Raw genomic sequence first — 13,262 nt, 5'->3', positions numbered from 1 at the left:
GAGCCAGAGTTGAACTTTTAACTGTGCGTCTTCTGTTGCAGGTAAGCTGATTGAAATTGAACATCAGAGCGCTCTGCACACCTCGATGCTGCCGGGGTGGGAAGACCTGGTGAGGCGCTGCATGCAGATGTTCCTTAACAGGAGCGAAGGACAGCCGTGGTCGTACAAACGCCACTATCAGGACGGTATGTTGTTAGGCTCCTGGCTCGTTGGCAGTCAAACCTTTCTTGTCACAGTAAAACGTTTCCATGTGTTTGCATTTGCGAAACAAGACTGCCTACATGTTGCTTACAATTTGAAACTTAGCAGTTGGCAGGGTTTCTCTACAGAGGACCGATAAATTTCAAACCTTATGTTTTTTATTGTATCTACGTCTTTACAATCCTGTGGTTCTTGCATACTTTGAATCTTCTTTTGGCATTTTAAAAGTGTGTGAAAACTTTTTGCCACATTTGCACTCTATTAGTCCTTTGTGACATGAATATTCATCTTCACATGCCTCAGGTGTTCTGGAGTTTACCAGAGTGGTCAGAGAAAAAAGGTGTGGAATAAAATAAAACAGATCAGGTGGGAAAACTTGTTGGCAGAACTGCGTCCCAAGAAGAACCCAGCCATTGTTAAGAGAAAATCATGAGAACACCTGTTTAAAGTTGAATGGAGGAAAACTAACACGGAAAGCATCCTCAGGGTGTCTGCAAATCCTTAAAATGTCTTAAATTAATATATCTAAAATTAGATCCTTAAAAAGTCTTACATGAATTACAAAATGTGAGTTAGCCTTTAATACGTTACTCACAGATCTTAAATTTTGTCGTGACATGACTATTTAAACTGGTACATGTAGGTTTTTTTCTCTGTCAGGTAAAAGTTTGAGTTGCACACAGACGTCTTCATCGCTTCCTGCAACTCAAGGCAGTCAAGGCTACCGCTAACCAACTCCTAATATATGCTTGCTAGCTAGCAAGTTTTGCTGTGCTTCATTGTAATACAACAGGAGACCTCAGCCATCTATAGATGTTGTGGTCTTAAATATAATTCATTGTGGCATTAAAAAAATATTTAAGTCTTAAATTTGACTAGCTGAAATCTGCAGGTACACTGATCTTGCTTTCATTCCCCACTCATCACTATTCTTCTTAATTATGCACAGCCTGGAAGCAATCTATTTGAAAAAAACTTCACTAAAGACTTTACAGAGACATTTTGTCGTGTTACAGCAACAAAATATCAGAGATCTTCAACTCTACCTTTGTCATGCACTGTAGTTGATAATTCATGAAATCAACATTCTGTTTAAAATTTGGTTACTGTTTTTTTTTAATGGGACTTTTTATCACTTTTTTTTTTCTATTTTTTTAGCTTTCCATAACGGACACTCAGAGACGCCTCTCTATCGCTTCTCCCTCTCTGACGGGACGCCAGTCACGGCCCGGACACGGACCGAGCTCTGCAGGAATCCCAACACGAATGAGCCGCTCTCTTTCCTCTCCACGCACCTGCTGCAAAGGTAGAAATGCTTTAGCAATGGAAAAGAAAACCACAGTCTCACCAAACGTTGATATTCCTCGAACATTCGTTCCTCATTTTGATTGTCGGTTCTCTGCAGGGAGCACAGTGCTTATCGCGGCGCACAGAGCGGCCCCATGAGGCCTCAAAACATGGGCGTGAACAACCCCAGCCAGCAGATGAACATGGGTCCAGGGGGGAACATGGGCATGAACAGGAGCTACGGCATGATGGAGCACGGCAACATGCCGCAAAGAGGAGGCCCCCCGTACGCCGTCGGCGGCCGCATGAATCCCATGAACCAGATGAACCACATGCACCAGATGAATCAAATGAATCCCATGCATCAGATGAACAACATGGGTCAGATGAATCAGATGAATTCCATGCATTCGATGAACACGATGAACCAAATGGGATCCATGAACCAGATGAATCCGATGGGCCATCACGGCATGCAGAAGCACCAGCAGCAGCAGCACCAGCAGCAGCAGCAGCACCAACAGCACCAACAGCACCAGCAGCAGCAGCAGCAGCAGCAGCAACAGATGAGCCAGTTCCATGGAGGTGGAGCGTACGGGATGGGTATGACCAGTCCCACTCAAGCCAGTCCAGGAATCAACGGGCCACACAACGTCATGGGTTCACCCAGAGTCCGAGGAAGCCCCAAGACGGGCGCCAGTCCCTTCTCTCCTGGAGGTATTGCTGAAACTTTCAGTCAACTATAAGTTAATACAGTCGCTAAACATGGATTTCAAAGCGGACCTATGATGCAGAATTCTCTTTCTGCGTGTTTCTGTACTTCCATTTGAAACTCTAGCACATTTGGTCAGCTACCTGGGATTTCCAGCTGTATGTAGACAAGTGTTGACAGTAATGAAGAACATGTATGCATTCACACAAAGAACATAACTACATGGCTTCCTTTTACTTTTAAACCGTGTTTCTATCAATGGTTTTTCTTTTTTCTTTTTTTTTTCCTCTTTTGAAGTAACTCTTATTACAATTAGAGGAAGTTGATGGAAATAGCAAAATTAGTCACTTTCTGTGCCAAAAAATATTAAACGCACCCTTGAGCTAGTCAGTTCACTCAAAGTGGAGATGTAAAAGTGTAAGTTTAAACATTTAGTTGGGGGCGTGGCCCGTAGCAGCTTATTTGCATAAAAGTGACAGAGCCTTAAAACTGAAATTTCATTTTCTGAGAATAATTTTGTACAAAGTATCTAATGAACATGTTTTGTATAGCTCATAGACCTATCCTAACCTATTCAAGGAAGCATAAGAGGTCAACTTTTAAGTATGTTCTGCTTTCTTATGTTTGTTTGTCTTATACTATGTTGCAGCTTTAAACTCCCCCATGAGCTCCAGCCATACTGGGAACCATTCTGGAGCCGGAACAGGAGGAGCCAGCTACTCCAGCAGCTCCTTAAACGCCCTGCAAGCCATCAGCGAGGGCGTCGGGAACCCGATGCCCCCGTCGCTCACATCGCCGCCGCCACAAAAGCCTGACAGCTCCCCGAGCATAAACTCCACCAATCAGGCAGCAGGCGGCCCCTGTAAAGCAGGCCCCCCGCCATATTCAGAATCCAAGAGTCCGGGCAGCTCGTTGGGGGGAGATCAGCAGTCGCAGCAGCAGCACCCACACACCCCGACCACCGAGGGCCCTCCGGACCGGCCGGACAGCCAGGCGTGCATCGGAGCCGGAGACTCCAACCGGCGGGCCCCCGACAAGTGCAACAAGAAGCTCCTGCAGCTTCTCACCTCTCCAACAGACGAACTGCCCAATCAGACGCTCGGCTCGGCGCCCGCTTCCATGCCCGACACCAAGGACGGGGCCCCCGGCGTCACCAGCCCGTCCTCAACGACGGGAGTGTCGTCCTCCACCAACGGGAATCACGGCGCCTTGACGTCGTCCGGGGCAACGAGCCAGTCGCTGCAGGAGAAACACAAGATCCTCCACAAGCTGCTGCAGAACGGGAACACGCCCGACGACGTGGCCCGCATCACGGCCGAGGCCACGGGCAAGAGCAGCCTGGAAGCGGGGACGCCGGAGCCGAGGCCCGCCGCCGCCGGAGCCGCGGGCGGGAAGGGACCCGAACCCAAGAAGGAGCAGCACAGCCCCAAAAAGGAGAAGCCCCGCCCCCTCCTTCAGTACCTTCTCAATAAAGACGACTCTAAGGAAGGAGGCGACGTCAAGCCAAAGCTGGAGGATTTGGACAGGAGAGGAAGCAAGGCGGGCGGAGTCAGCAGCTCGGGCCCTCACTCCATGGACGGGAAGGTGAAGCTGGAGCCGACTGATGAGGTAGGACTTTGAATTCATAGATGGGGTCGGATTTAATAAATGAACAGGTTACATTTGCAGTGAATAATTTCTCTTTCTTCAGACGGAGACTCTGGAGACCATCCTGGGCGTTCCGCGGAGCAACTCCAGATTCTATCCTGAGCCAGACTCCAGAGCCGGGAAGGAGACGGGAAACAAGCCTGGAGCCATGTCTGACGGGCTACTTGGTGAGGCGTCTTAATTATACACGTCATAATCAAATGCTATGAATGAGTGGTAGAAAAACAATTATACTGCGCCGTGATGAAGTATTCATGCATGCAGGTGTTCTGGTGGTTCCCTAACAGCTTTGCACATGACTGAAATGTTTCCAGTTCTTCTTTTGTAACATAATTTGAGCTCCGTCAGATGGGATGCAGAGCAGCTCTGAGTATCAGGTTTTAAACTGGCTGTGCAGATCAATTTATATGGGCTGAAGCGATTACTCGGATTAATTGTGATTAATTTAAATATTCGTCAACTAATCTAGCAATTAGTTGACGAATATTGAATTAGTTAGACCCAGAACCCGCTGGAGGGACTATGTCTCTTGGCTGGCCTGGGAACGCCTTGGGGTTCCTCCGGAGGAGCTGGAAGAAGTGGCTGGGGAGAGGGAAGTCTGGGCCTCCCTTCTGAAGCTGCTGGCCCCGCGACCCGATCCAGGATAAGCAGAAGAAAATGGATGGATGGATAATTTAGTAATTGATTAATTGTCAACTGGAGTATTCAGACTAGAAAAAAGATATTTCTTGAATAAGCAAAACCCAGGGGAGTAATTGAGAAAAATCCGTACAAAAATATACATATATTTTTATTTAGGGTAAAAAAAAAAAACAACCTATCTGTAAATATGTTGTACCCAGAAATCCTCAAGTGGCGTAGTTTTAGTTTTAGCCATCTACAGTCAATAATCAGTTAATCCATAAAGTAATCAACATGGCAGCCCTACTCTGCACTAATAAGTCTCACAGAAAGTCGATGTCAGACGTATTGCTTTGGCTGCAGATGCAGCTCATAAAATTCAGCAATAAGATGTTCATTTTCATATTCAAAATGAAAATTTTATTTAGTTATGTGTTTTGCATAATTATTTGTTTATTTGCATCTTTTCAAGTATTTCTAATAATGCATAAAGATGGTTTAATTGAAAAATCAGAGGAATTTAGTCATTTTTTTATCCAGTTAATCAATTAATCATCTGAATAACTGATAGGTTAATCAACACCTAAAGTAATCGTTACTTCCAGCTCTACCATTCGTAGTGTTGTTTTGTTGTTGTTGCTGTTTTCTCGTTTCCTCTGGGAGTTAATAGTTTCCTCAGTTTAAGTGTTTAAATGTGAGCTGAACTTGTTGACGTTTGTGTCTCAGATGGGGAAAGAGTCCCAAGCCTGGCAGCGCAGCGCGTGCCTTTCCAGAGAGCCCTGTCCCTGGATGCTAAGCCCATGGATGGAGAGATGGCAGCTGGAGGTGGAGGACTGGCGGCGAGACAGAACGTCCCCTGTCCATCGCTGGTTAAACAGGAGAACATGGATCCTTCCATCCGACCCGGACCGGTGCCCAACGGCTTCCCCGGAGGCATGGGCGTATGTCCACCCCGAGGAAACGCAACAAGTAATTTAAAACACCAAAACCTTTACACACACACACACACACACACACACACACAATAAAAACAAGATGGACACCATGCAGAATTGAATGCGAAATACTTAAATAGATGGGATTTTCAGGGTGCTGTGTTGGCAGAGTTGCAAAGCTTGTATTCAAAACTATTGGGGCTGAAGTGATTAATCAAATTAATTGTGATTAATTGATTTATTAAAATAATCATCTACTAATTTTGTTATCGATTAATTGTTGACTGGAGTATATGGACTCAGTAAAAGGTAATTTGCTGAAAGACATGATCAGAGAAATAATTAAGCCAAAACTGTACAAAACATATATACATTTTGCATTTAAAAATGAGAAACCGTCTTTGTCTGTAAATACGTTCTACCCAGAACTCCTCAGTTACCACAGTCTTAGCTTCACTGGTTCAAATATATATTTAAAAAAAAATCTCTTGTTAAGCACATTTTGCTGACCAGTTATTTATTGGTTAATCTAAAAATACTCAACATATTAACCCTATACTGTATTGATAAGTCCAGCAGAAAGGGCCGAGCTTTTCACACATTGATGTCAGAAGTATTTTTTTAGCTGCAGATGCATCCTTTGCTACAAATGATCAAACATACTTTAAAGGAATTTTATGCTGTTTCGTTTTAGGCAAGAAAAACTTTATTTTCTTATTTAAAAAAAGAACTTGCCCCTTTAATATTCTATAAAATAAGCTTAAGTGGTTTTAAGTTAAAATTTTGCAGAACGTTTAAACTGTTTTATGCGATTAATCAATTAAAACTTTCGCTGCAGGCCCAGAAACCATTTGACCTTTGTTGTGCAGGAGGAATGGGCAGAGGTATCCATCAGCGCCCTCCTATGGTGGTTCCAGGGGAGTGGGGGATGCAGAGGCCCAACAGCAACCCTGTGACCGGACCCGGACACCCGGGCATGGCTCGTCCGGGCCAGATGGGATTACCCATGATGAACCGCTCCAACAGTGTCCCTGCGAACCCCAGATCGATGCTGCAGCAGCAACTCATGGATATGGGTACGACATGTGATCAGTGATCAGCTGGGTGGGGTTTTATGAAGTAAAAAAAATAAATAAATAACCAACATATAAATATGAAAGTCAAACTGCTGTTACAGAAATCTGTTACGTTGCACATTATTACACCAGACTCAAGATACTATCTGCTGAAATGGATCAAAGCTGTTTTATGGAGGATGTTTCACTAGGGTTTTTTTTTTAATACGTAGAACGTCCACTATCTCTTATGCAGGTAATAATGAAGGCGGTATGGCCATGAGTCCATTTGGTGGAAACGGCCCTCCTCCTCAGTCTCCCTCCTGGCCTGACTCCGCCATGGGGATGGACAGATCGCAAAATTGTACAAACAGGTGAATATGTTGCTGCTTTTTCACACCTTTGGGTTTTTCAGGTTCAGTTAAGACACTGATAAGTCGTTGACTTTGTAGTCTCTGACAGAGACCTAATCGTTTTCGTGTCTTTGGTTGACTTAGGGACACGTTTGTTCATCCCCTGGAGGAGCTGCTGGGGACTCTGCCCAGTAACGATGGGCCGACTGATGAAAGAGCTCTTCTGGACCAGCTGGACTCTCTGCTCAAGACCGCTGATGTCATTGCTCTGCAGGAAATAGATCGAGCCCTGGGGATCCCTGAAATAGTGGGCCAGGTATAGACTAACTTGGAGCAAGAGATTTGCGTAGCATTCACTGCAGTTTGTCACACACATCCATTTCATTGTTTATCCATTTGACACATTATCCATCAACACGTCCAACTGTTCATCAGATTTGCTGCTATAGCAGTTTCAACTCTATGGAGGCATTTTCAGGAATTTTCCAATCATTTTTCTAGAAATGCATTTGTGAGGTCAGACACTGATGTTGGACACCTGAGTGAAGTTGCCCCCCCCCCCTTCGTCAAATGAAACGAAATTGGACTCAAACGTTTATGCAGTGAAACTTTTCAATTATAGCATTATAAGTCTTAAGATTTTTATTTAAAAAGTTTCTATAAACCAACTTGAGAAGGATGTCATGTACAGAAACTCTACTAACCACTAAGCATGGTCTCTATGACGTGAATAAATGAAACTGATGTTTTGACCAGACTGACCATACAAGAAAGCCTGTTACAATAAGCAACGAAGCTATGAAGTAAGCTTGATCATTTCCATTCTGATGGGCAGTTTTGTTAACAGACACTTTATAGTCCATTTTATTTATGGTTTTAGTTGTGGATGGTTTTTATTTACTGTTTTATTTACCGTTTTGTGCTGATTTTAACTTGGATATTGCGGTAATTTGAAGGGGTCTGCATAAGACTGACATTACACAGTAATAAATATGAAGGAGTCTTTATGAATGTTTATGACTGTTGTCATGACGTGTCATTCGGTAAATAATGACACTTTCAATGCAAAGTTGACTCTTTTTCTTGATTTTTTTAATGTACGTTTTAATGCAAATTTGTCTAAAAATGTAGTTATTTACAAATTAATGCTAAATAATCCAACTTTTAATGCAAATTTGCTTTAAAAGTGTCATTATTTACCAAAAGACTCTTCCTGACATGACAAGTCATGTAGACTCCCCCATGTTTATGACATTGTAATGTCATTCTGATGCACACCCCTTCAAATAAAGTGTTACCGGATCTTTAAAATATCTTCCAGTTGCATTGTTCTGTGTTCTTTACAAAATGACAAACATGTCATTTTGAGAGATCGAACTTGCATTATTATGCTTTTATTAGTATATCACTTGAAAATAGTCTCAAAATGACACTATTATTATTGGAGGCCTGCAACGATAACTCAGTCTCTGTTGCTATGCTACCCTGCCGCTCCGGTAAAGTTTTTCCTCCATAACTTCTGTCTTCGTCTCATGCAGGCCCAGGGACCCGAAGGCCCCCAGCCGTGCCCGGATCAGGTCCAGGGCCCATGTCTCCCGTCAGAACCCTTTCCAGGCCTGGACTCTTCCATGAGCTTGGACCAGAAGCCAATGTATGGCCAGGCTTACCCGGGCCCCCAGTCGATGGGAATGCAGCCTGGTTACGCAGGTAGCTCGATGCAGGGCCCGTCGCCTGGCGGCTTCAACCCCATGATGAGTCAGATGGGCCAGACAGGAGGCTTCCCTGGCATGGCGAGCATGGGGGCCATGGGCAACCCCCGCGCAAACATGCAGCGTCCTCGCATGATGACCGCCACCAAGCCTCTCCGACTGCAGCTGCAGCAGAGACTACAGGGACAGCAGGTGAACACACAGAACCCTGGGAATCATCTTTTATCAATTCTTCTTCTGTGTTTCGATTAACCTTAAATTGCTGTAACCGTTTCAGGCGCACTGAAAAGCGTTTTTGTGTCTTCCTTGGCAGTTTATGAACCAGGCACGACAAGGCATGAAAATGGAAAACGTCCCTGGAGGAAACCCCGTCATGCGCTCAGCCATGCAGCCCGGCATGCAGTCAGCAGGGATGAGTGGTCAGGTAAGCAGCCAGCACCAAGCATGTCGCTTCAGCTCAGCAGGGCTGCAACTAGCAGTGATTCTAGTAATCCATTAATCTGTCAATAACTCTGACAATTAACTGATTACGCTGACGATTAATTTATTATTTTGATGATTATTTGGAGTTTAAAAACTTCCACATTCTGCAGGTTTTTTATATAATTACTTGAGGCTTGTATTAGATGCAAATATCCAAATAATTCAAGCAAACAGAGAAAACTAACAAATTGTACGGTCTAAAATGACATAACATTCTTTTAGTGAATGCTTCGTCATTTGTAGCTAAAAATTACTTATACCATCAACACGAGTTTTGGGTAGAACCTATTTACAGACGAAGGTTCTTGTTAGCTTAGATGAAAATGTTTTCTTTTTTTTTTGCACAGTTTTGACTTAATTACTGCTCTGAATATATTGCTCTTTCAGAAAATCGCCCTTTTTTTGAGCCTGTGTGCTTAGTTAACAATTAATCGATTACTAAATTATTTGATGATAAAGAATCACAATCAGTCGGATGAGTTAATGGGTTACTAAACCCAGTGACTGCATGCGTTGTTGTGTGTCTGCAGCCGGGTTTCCTGAGTGCCCAGATGATGGCTCAGCGCAACAGGGAAAACATGATGAGGAGGCAGAGGGTGGCGATGATCATGCACCAACAGCACCAACAGCACCAACAGCACCAACAGCAGCAGCAGCAACAACAGAATCAAGCAGCGGCAGGAGGCTTCAGTCCTCCTCCTAACGTCACAGCACCTGGGGGCATGGAGAGCCCCATGGGAGGGCCCCCGATGAATCAGCCCGGACAGCAGGGATTTAACTACGCAAGCAACTACGGTGAGCTGAGTGAGGCAGAGACGGTCGACGAGAATCGACGATTCTCAGGTTTCAACTTCATATCCGGTGTTTTTACAGGGATGAACCAGCAGGGGGACTCGACATTCATGGCTCCCGGCAGCAGCCCGCCAGGGAACATGATGCAAGGCCGAATGGGGGGGCCTCCACAGAACGCCATGATGGCAGGGATGCAGGGGAATCCCCAGGGAGGGCACATGTACCCGTCTGGAGACATGAAAGGCTGGCCACAGGGAGGAATGCAGAGAAATAAGTGAGTACCATCATCCATTCACTGGATATTCCAGGGTTGTTGCTTTTTTTTTGTATTTGACTCTATTTCTGTTTCTATCCAGCCCTTATCCTCAGCAACAGTTCCCACAGCAGGCCAACCAGGGCCAGTTTGGACCCATGATGATGAACCCCACAATGAGTGGACCCGGACCAGTTAGTGGCCCAGCAGCAGGACAGATGGCTCAGATGCAAGGCCAGATGGGGATGAACCCAATGGGGATGAACAGACTGCCAATGGGACCCGATCCGGTAGATAAGATGTTACAGTACTACAAAACTCTAAACATTTAGACATTTTATCCTGATGCAACCAGGATTTTGCAATGTGACAGACGATCATAAAGTAGCAACTAATAGTGAGGTAAGAGGAAAATAAAGTTCATGGTTTTTGGTTTGGGAACGTGTTTTCAACGCTGCGTTGACCAACAGCTGAAAATGTGCAGCAAACAGCAAAACATGCTGCAAACATGTGAATGATGCAAAGTCCAAACACACAAATACAAAAAAAAAACAAAAAACAAATGCAACAGAAACAAAAAAACAAAAAAAATCACGGAAAGTCAGAGAAAAAATAAAAGTGCCACAAATGGCTAAAACAACTGCAGATACAACTGCTGGAAACTCTTTCCACAAAACGGAAATCCTCCAGACCACTAGGGGGAGGTAACATTACTGCCTTAAATATGCTGCTGCTTTAGAATATTCTTCTTCTGACTTGACATCCCATTAAAATACAACAGCCCTGCTTTACTGAGTACAGTTTGCTGTTTGACGCCACCTAGTGGCCGGGAGGACTTCCGTTTTATGGCGCAAGTTTGATGCGTTTTATGCTTTTTTTTTTTATTTTTTTTTGCTACTTGCTGCATTTTTTCTTCTGCTTCTATTTCCTGTTGTTGCAACATTTTTAATTTGCTTTTCTGTCATTGATTGGAGGTATTTGCTGACATTTTCTGTAATTGCAACATTTTTTGGCTCCTGCATTTGTTTTGTGTGAGTGTGCGTGTGTTTGTGTGTGTGTGTGCGCATGTCTTGGAGTTAACATTAGGGACACTTTTTGTTGCATTCACACAAAACATTTTTGCCCATTCCTTTCACTTCAACATCAAACCGTCCGATTTAATGGAGTGCTCAATTGTTCAATTTTTAAATTTCAGTGTCATTATAGTTTGCACAAATAACAGTACAAGGAATAAAAAAAAAATACTTTCACAGTACTGTATTCATCTTTACGACATGAACAATGGTTTCATGGTGGACCTCTGTCTCTGCAGAAGTTCTGCTGAGGACATCTGGCGGACTCTTCCAGCTGGGACAGCGTGGACTGGACCAGGACGCCCCAGACGGTAGATAACCTCCCCCCCTGAGCCCCCACTCCCTCTTCTTGCTAAAGAAAGTAAGAAACGATGACTCAGAAGCCTGGGTACAGTCAGGTAACGTGGGACTGTACTGCAATAAAAAGAAGTGGGCCACAGAGACTGCTTTGTGCGAAACGTTTTATTCCAAGTCGGAGACTTGGAAGCGCAAAATCGACCCGGGTCTGTTTGGGTGGCTGACCCGGAGCTGCCGGGCAGTATTCAGCGCCGCAGCCAGGATACAGAACAGGACTACGGTACGACTGGCTGCGGCTGCACTTTACCAGGAAGCCTCTTCGTTTCTGGAGGGGAGGGGGAGAAGTGGGAAAAAAAGCAAAAAAAAAAAAAAGGTGGATGCAATATTCCTTCATCTTTACAGCCTTACTAGAGATTCAATGCCTTTACAACAGTTTTAGTTTGTTTTTGGGTTTTTTTTTTCCTTAGCCTTTAAATGCACCTCATTCTTAAGTCATTGGAAGCTATAAGCACACAGTTTACTAATAACATTATGCAGATTGGAGCAATAATTCTTGCCTCTATGCTTTCGACTGTAACTGAGCATCATAATCCATGTTTTTAAGGAAAAAAAAAAAAAACGACAAAAAACGAATGGTACTGCAGTATTAGATGTCTCGTATGTCTTCTGTGAATATGAATTGTAAATAGTGGAGAAATATATATCAGCCCTGCTTTTTATAGGCCCGTTCTTGCACAAAAAAAAGAGACCTGGTTGTATTTTTGTGTCCCATAGGTCAAAGCTGATTTGGTTGATTTTTTTTTTTTTTTTTTTACCTTTTGCAACACGTTTGGGTTCCTGTTCTTGTCGTTTCCTGAATGATTTTAATTTCCCCCTTTATTGGGTTTGTTTTTCATCTTTTAGCAAGGCACTTTTTAAAAAAAATAAATAAATAAACGAGGAGCGTCTACTGTGTTGAAGGTCTGGGTTTGGACACGGTCGCAGGGTTGGTTAAAGTGAAGGAACAAAAAGACACGAACTCGTCAGAGCGAGTTCGTCGATTTGGTTAGGACACCCCCGCCCCTCCCGTCTCCTTCGAGCTGCAGTTTTTTTGTTGTTTTTTTTGTTTTGTTTGTTTTTTTTAGTTCACGCCATCTTTGTTTCGACTGTTAATCGACCGGCAGGATCTACCTTTTCAACACGCGCAATCCAAAGATATTTTTCCACATCTGTGTATAGTTTGAGGTTTTTGATGTACATTTTTTTTATGAGATGTGTTATCTATTATTGGAATGGTAAATGGGTACATATCATGGATCTGTTTAAAAATTTTTTTAAAAAAAACAAAAAAAAAACAACAACATAGGACGGTTCTGGAAATGGAGGAAAATGCTCGGCTCATCATAGCAAAGAGGACCTGAAACTTTGAACCTGCTGGAAGTTTTTTTTTTTCCCCCCACTTCCAGGAAACAAAAAGCATGCTTTTGCTGTGTTCGAGAAATACCAATGGAATGACATCCACTTTGAAACATATCAATAATTCTTCTATTTTTCAGGAAGCAGCATTTGTTTTTAAGCTGTCCAGATTTTGTTACTTCAAAAAAAAAAAAAAAAGAACGAAAAAGGAACTTTTCGAGTCAAATGAAGTACAAAAGAGACAAAACGTTTTTAGTTTTTCTTCGTTTGGAGGTGGAATAAGCTGACATTTTACGGGATGTATATTACAAATTTTTCTGTCGATGTTGATATTGTTGTAAATACAAATTTATATTTAAACATTCTCGACTCTGACTCTGTGTTCGTATCTGCGTGCAAATCATCTGTTTTTATTAGTGTGGATCTAATAAAACCTCGTTGCCTTCTCA

At 43.3% G+C, this 13,262-nt stretch overlaps 1 protein-coding gene across 3 annotated transcripts in view; it reads left to right on the top strand.

The window, feature by feature from the left end:
- LOC106924911 (nuclear receptor coactivator 3-like) overlaps positions 1–13,262 on the top strand; it is a 48,276-nt gene extending 35,014 nt beyond the window's left edge. For 2 of the 3 annotated variants that reach the window (XM_088005401.1, XM_088005400.1), the window contains 14 exons: positions 42–185; positions 1,360–1,507; positions 1,607–2,205; positions 2,850–3,808; positions 3,891–4,014; positions 5,195–5,437; positions 6,273–6,479; positions 6,715–6,832; positions 6,956–7,127; positions 8,350–8,712; positions 8,834–8,944; positions 9,534–9,798; positions 9,877–10,069; positions 10,152–10,611. In XM_088005401.1, the coding sequence (XP_087861527.1) occupies positions 42–185; positions 1,360–1,507; positions 1,607–2,205; positions 2,850–3,808; positions 3,891–4,014; positions 5,195–5,437; positions 6,273–6,479; positions 6,715–6,832; positions 6,956–7,127; positions 8,350–8,712; positions 8,834–8,944; positions 9,534–9,798; positions 9,877–10,069; positions 10,152–10,380 (3,875 nt within the window). In that variant the 3' untranslated portion in view covers positions 10,381–10,611. Of the gene's footprint in view, positions 1–41; positions 186–1,359; positions 1,508–1,606; positions 2,206–2,849; positions 3,809–3,890; positions 4,015–5,194; positions 5,438–6,272; positions 6,480–6,714; positions 6,833–6,955; positions 7,128–8,349; positions 8,713–8,833; positions 8,945–9,533; positions 9,799–9,876; positions 10,070–10,151; positions 10,612–11,360 lie in introns of those variants that run through there. The other variant, XM_014998868.2, reaches the window with a different exon arrangement.

The sequence above is a fragment of the Poecilia mexicana genome, unplaced genomic scaffold (genome assembly GCF_051168715.1).
Source record: "Poecilia mexicana isolate PSO_F unplaced genomic scaffold, ASM5116871v1 scaffold_5, whole genome shotgun sequence".
Taxonomy (NCBI): domain Eukaryota; kingdom Metazoa; phylum Chordata; class Actinopteri; order Cyprinodontiformes; family Poeciliidae; genus Poecilia; species Poecilia mexicana.
This window is presented reverse-complemented; position numbering and strand designations above follow the sequence as displayed.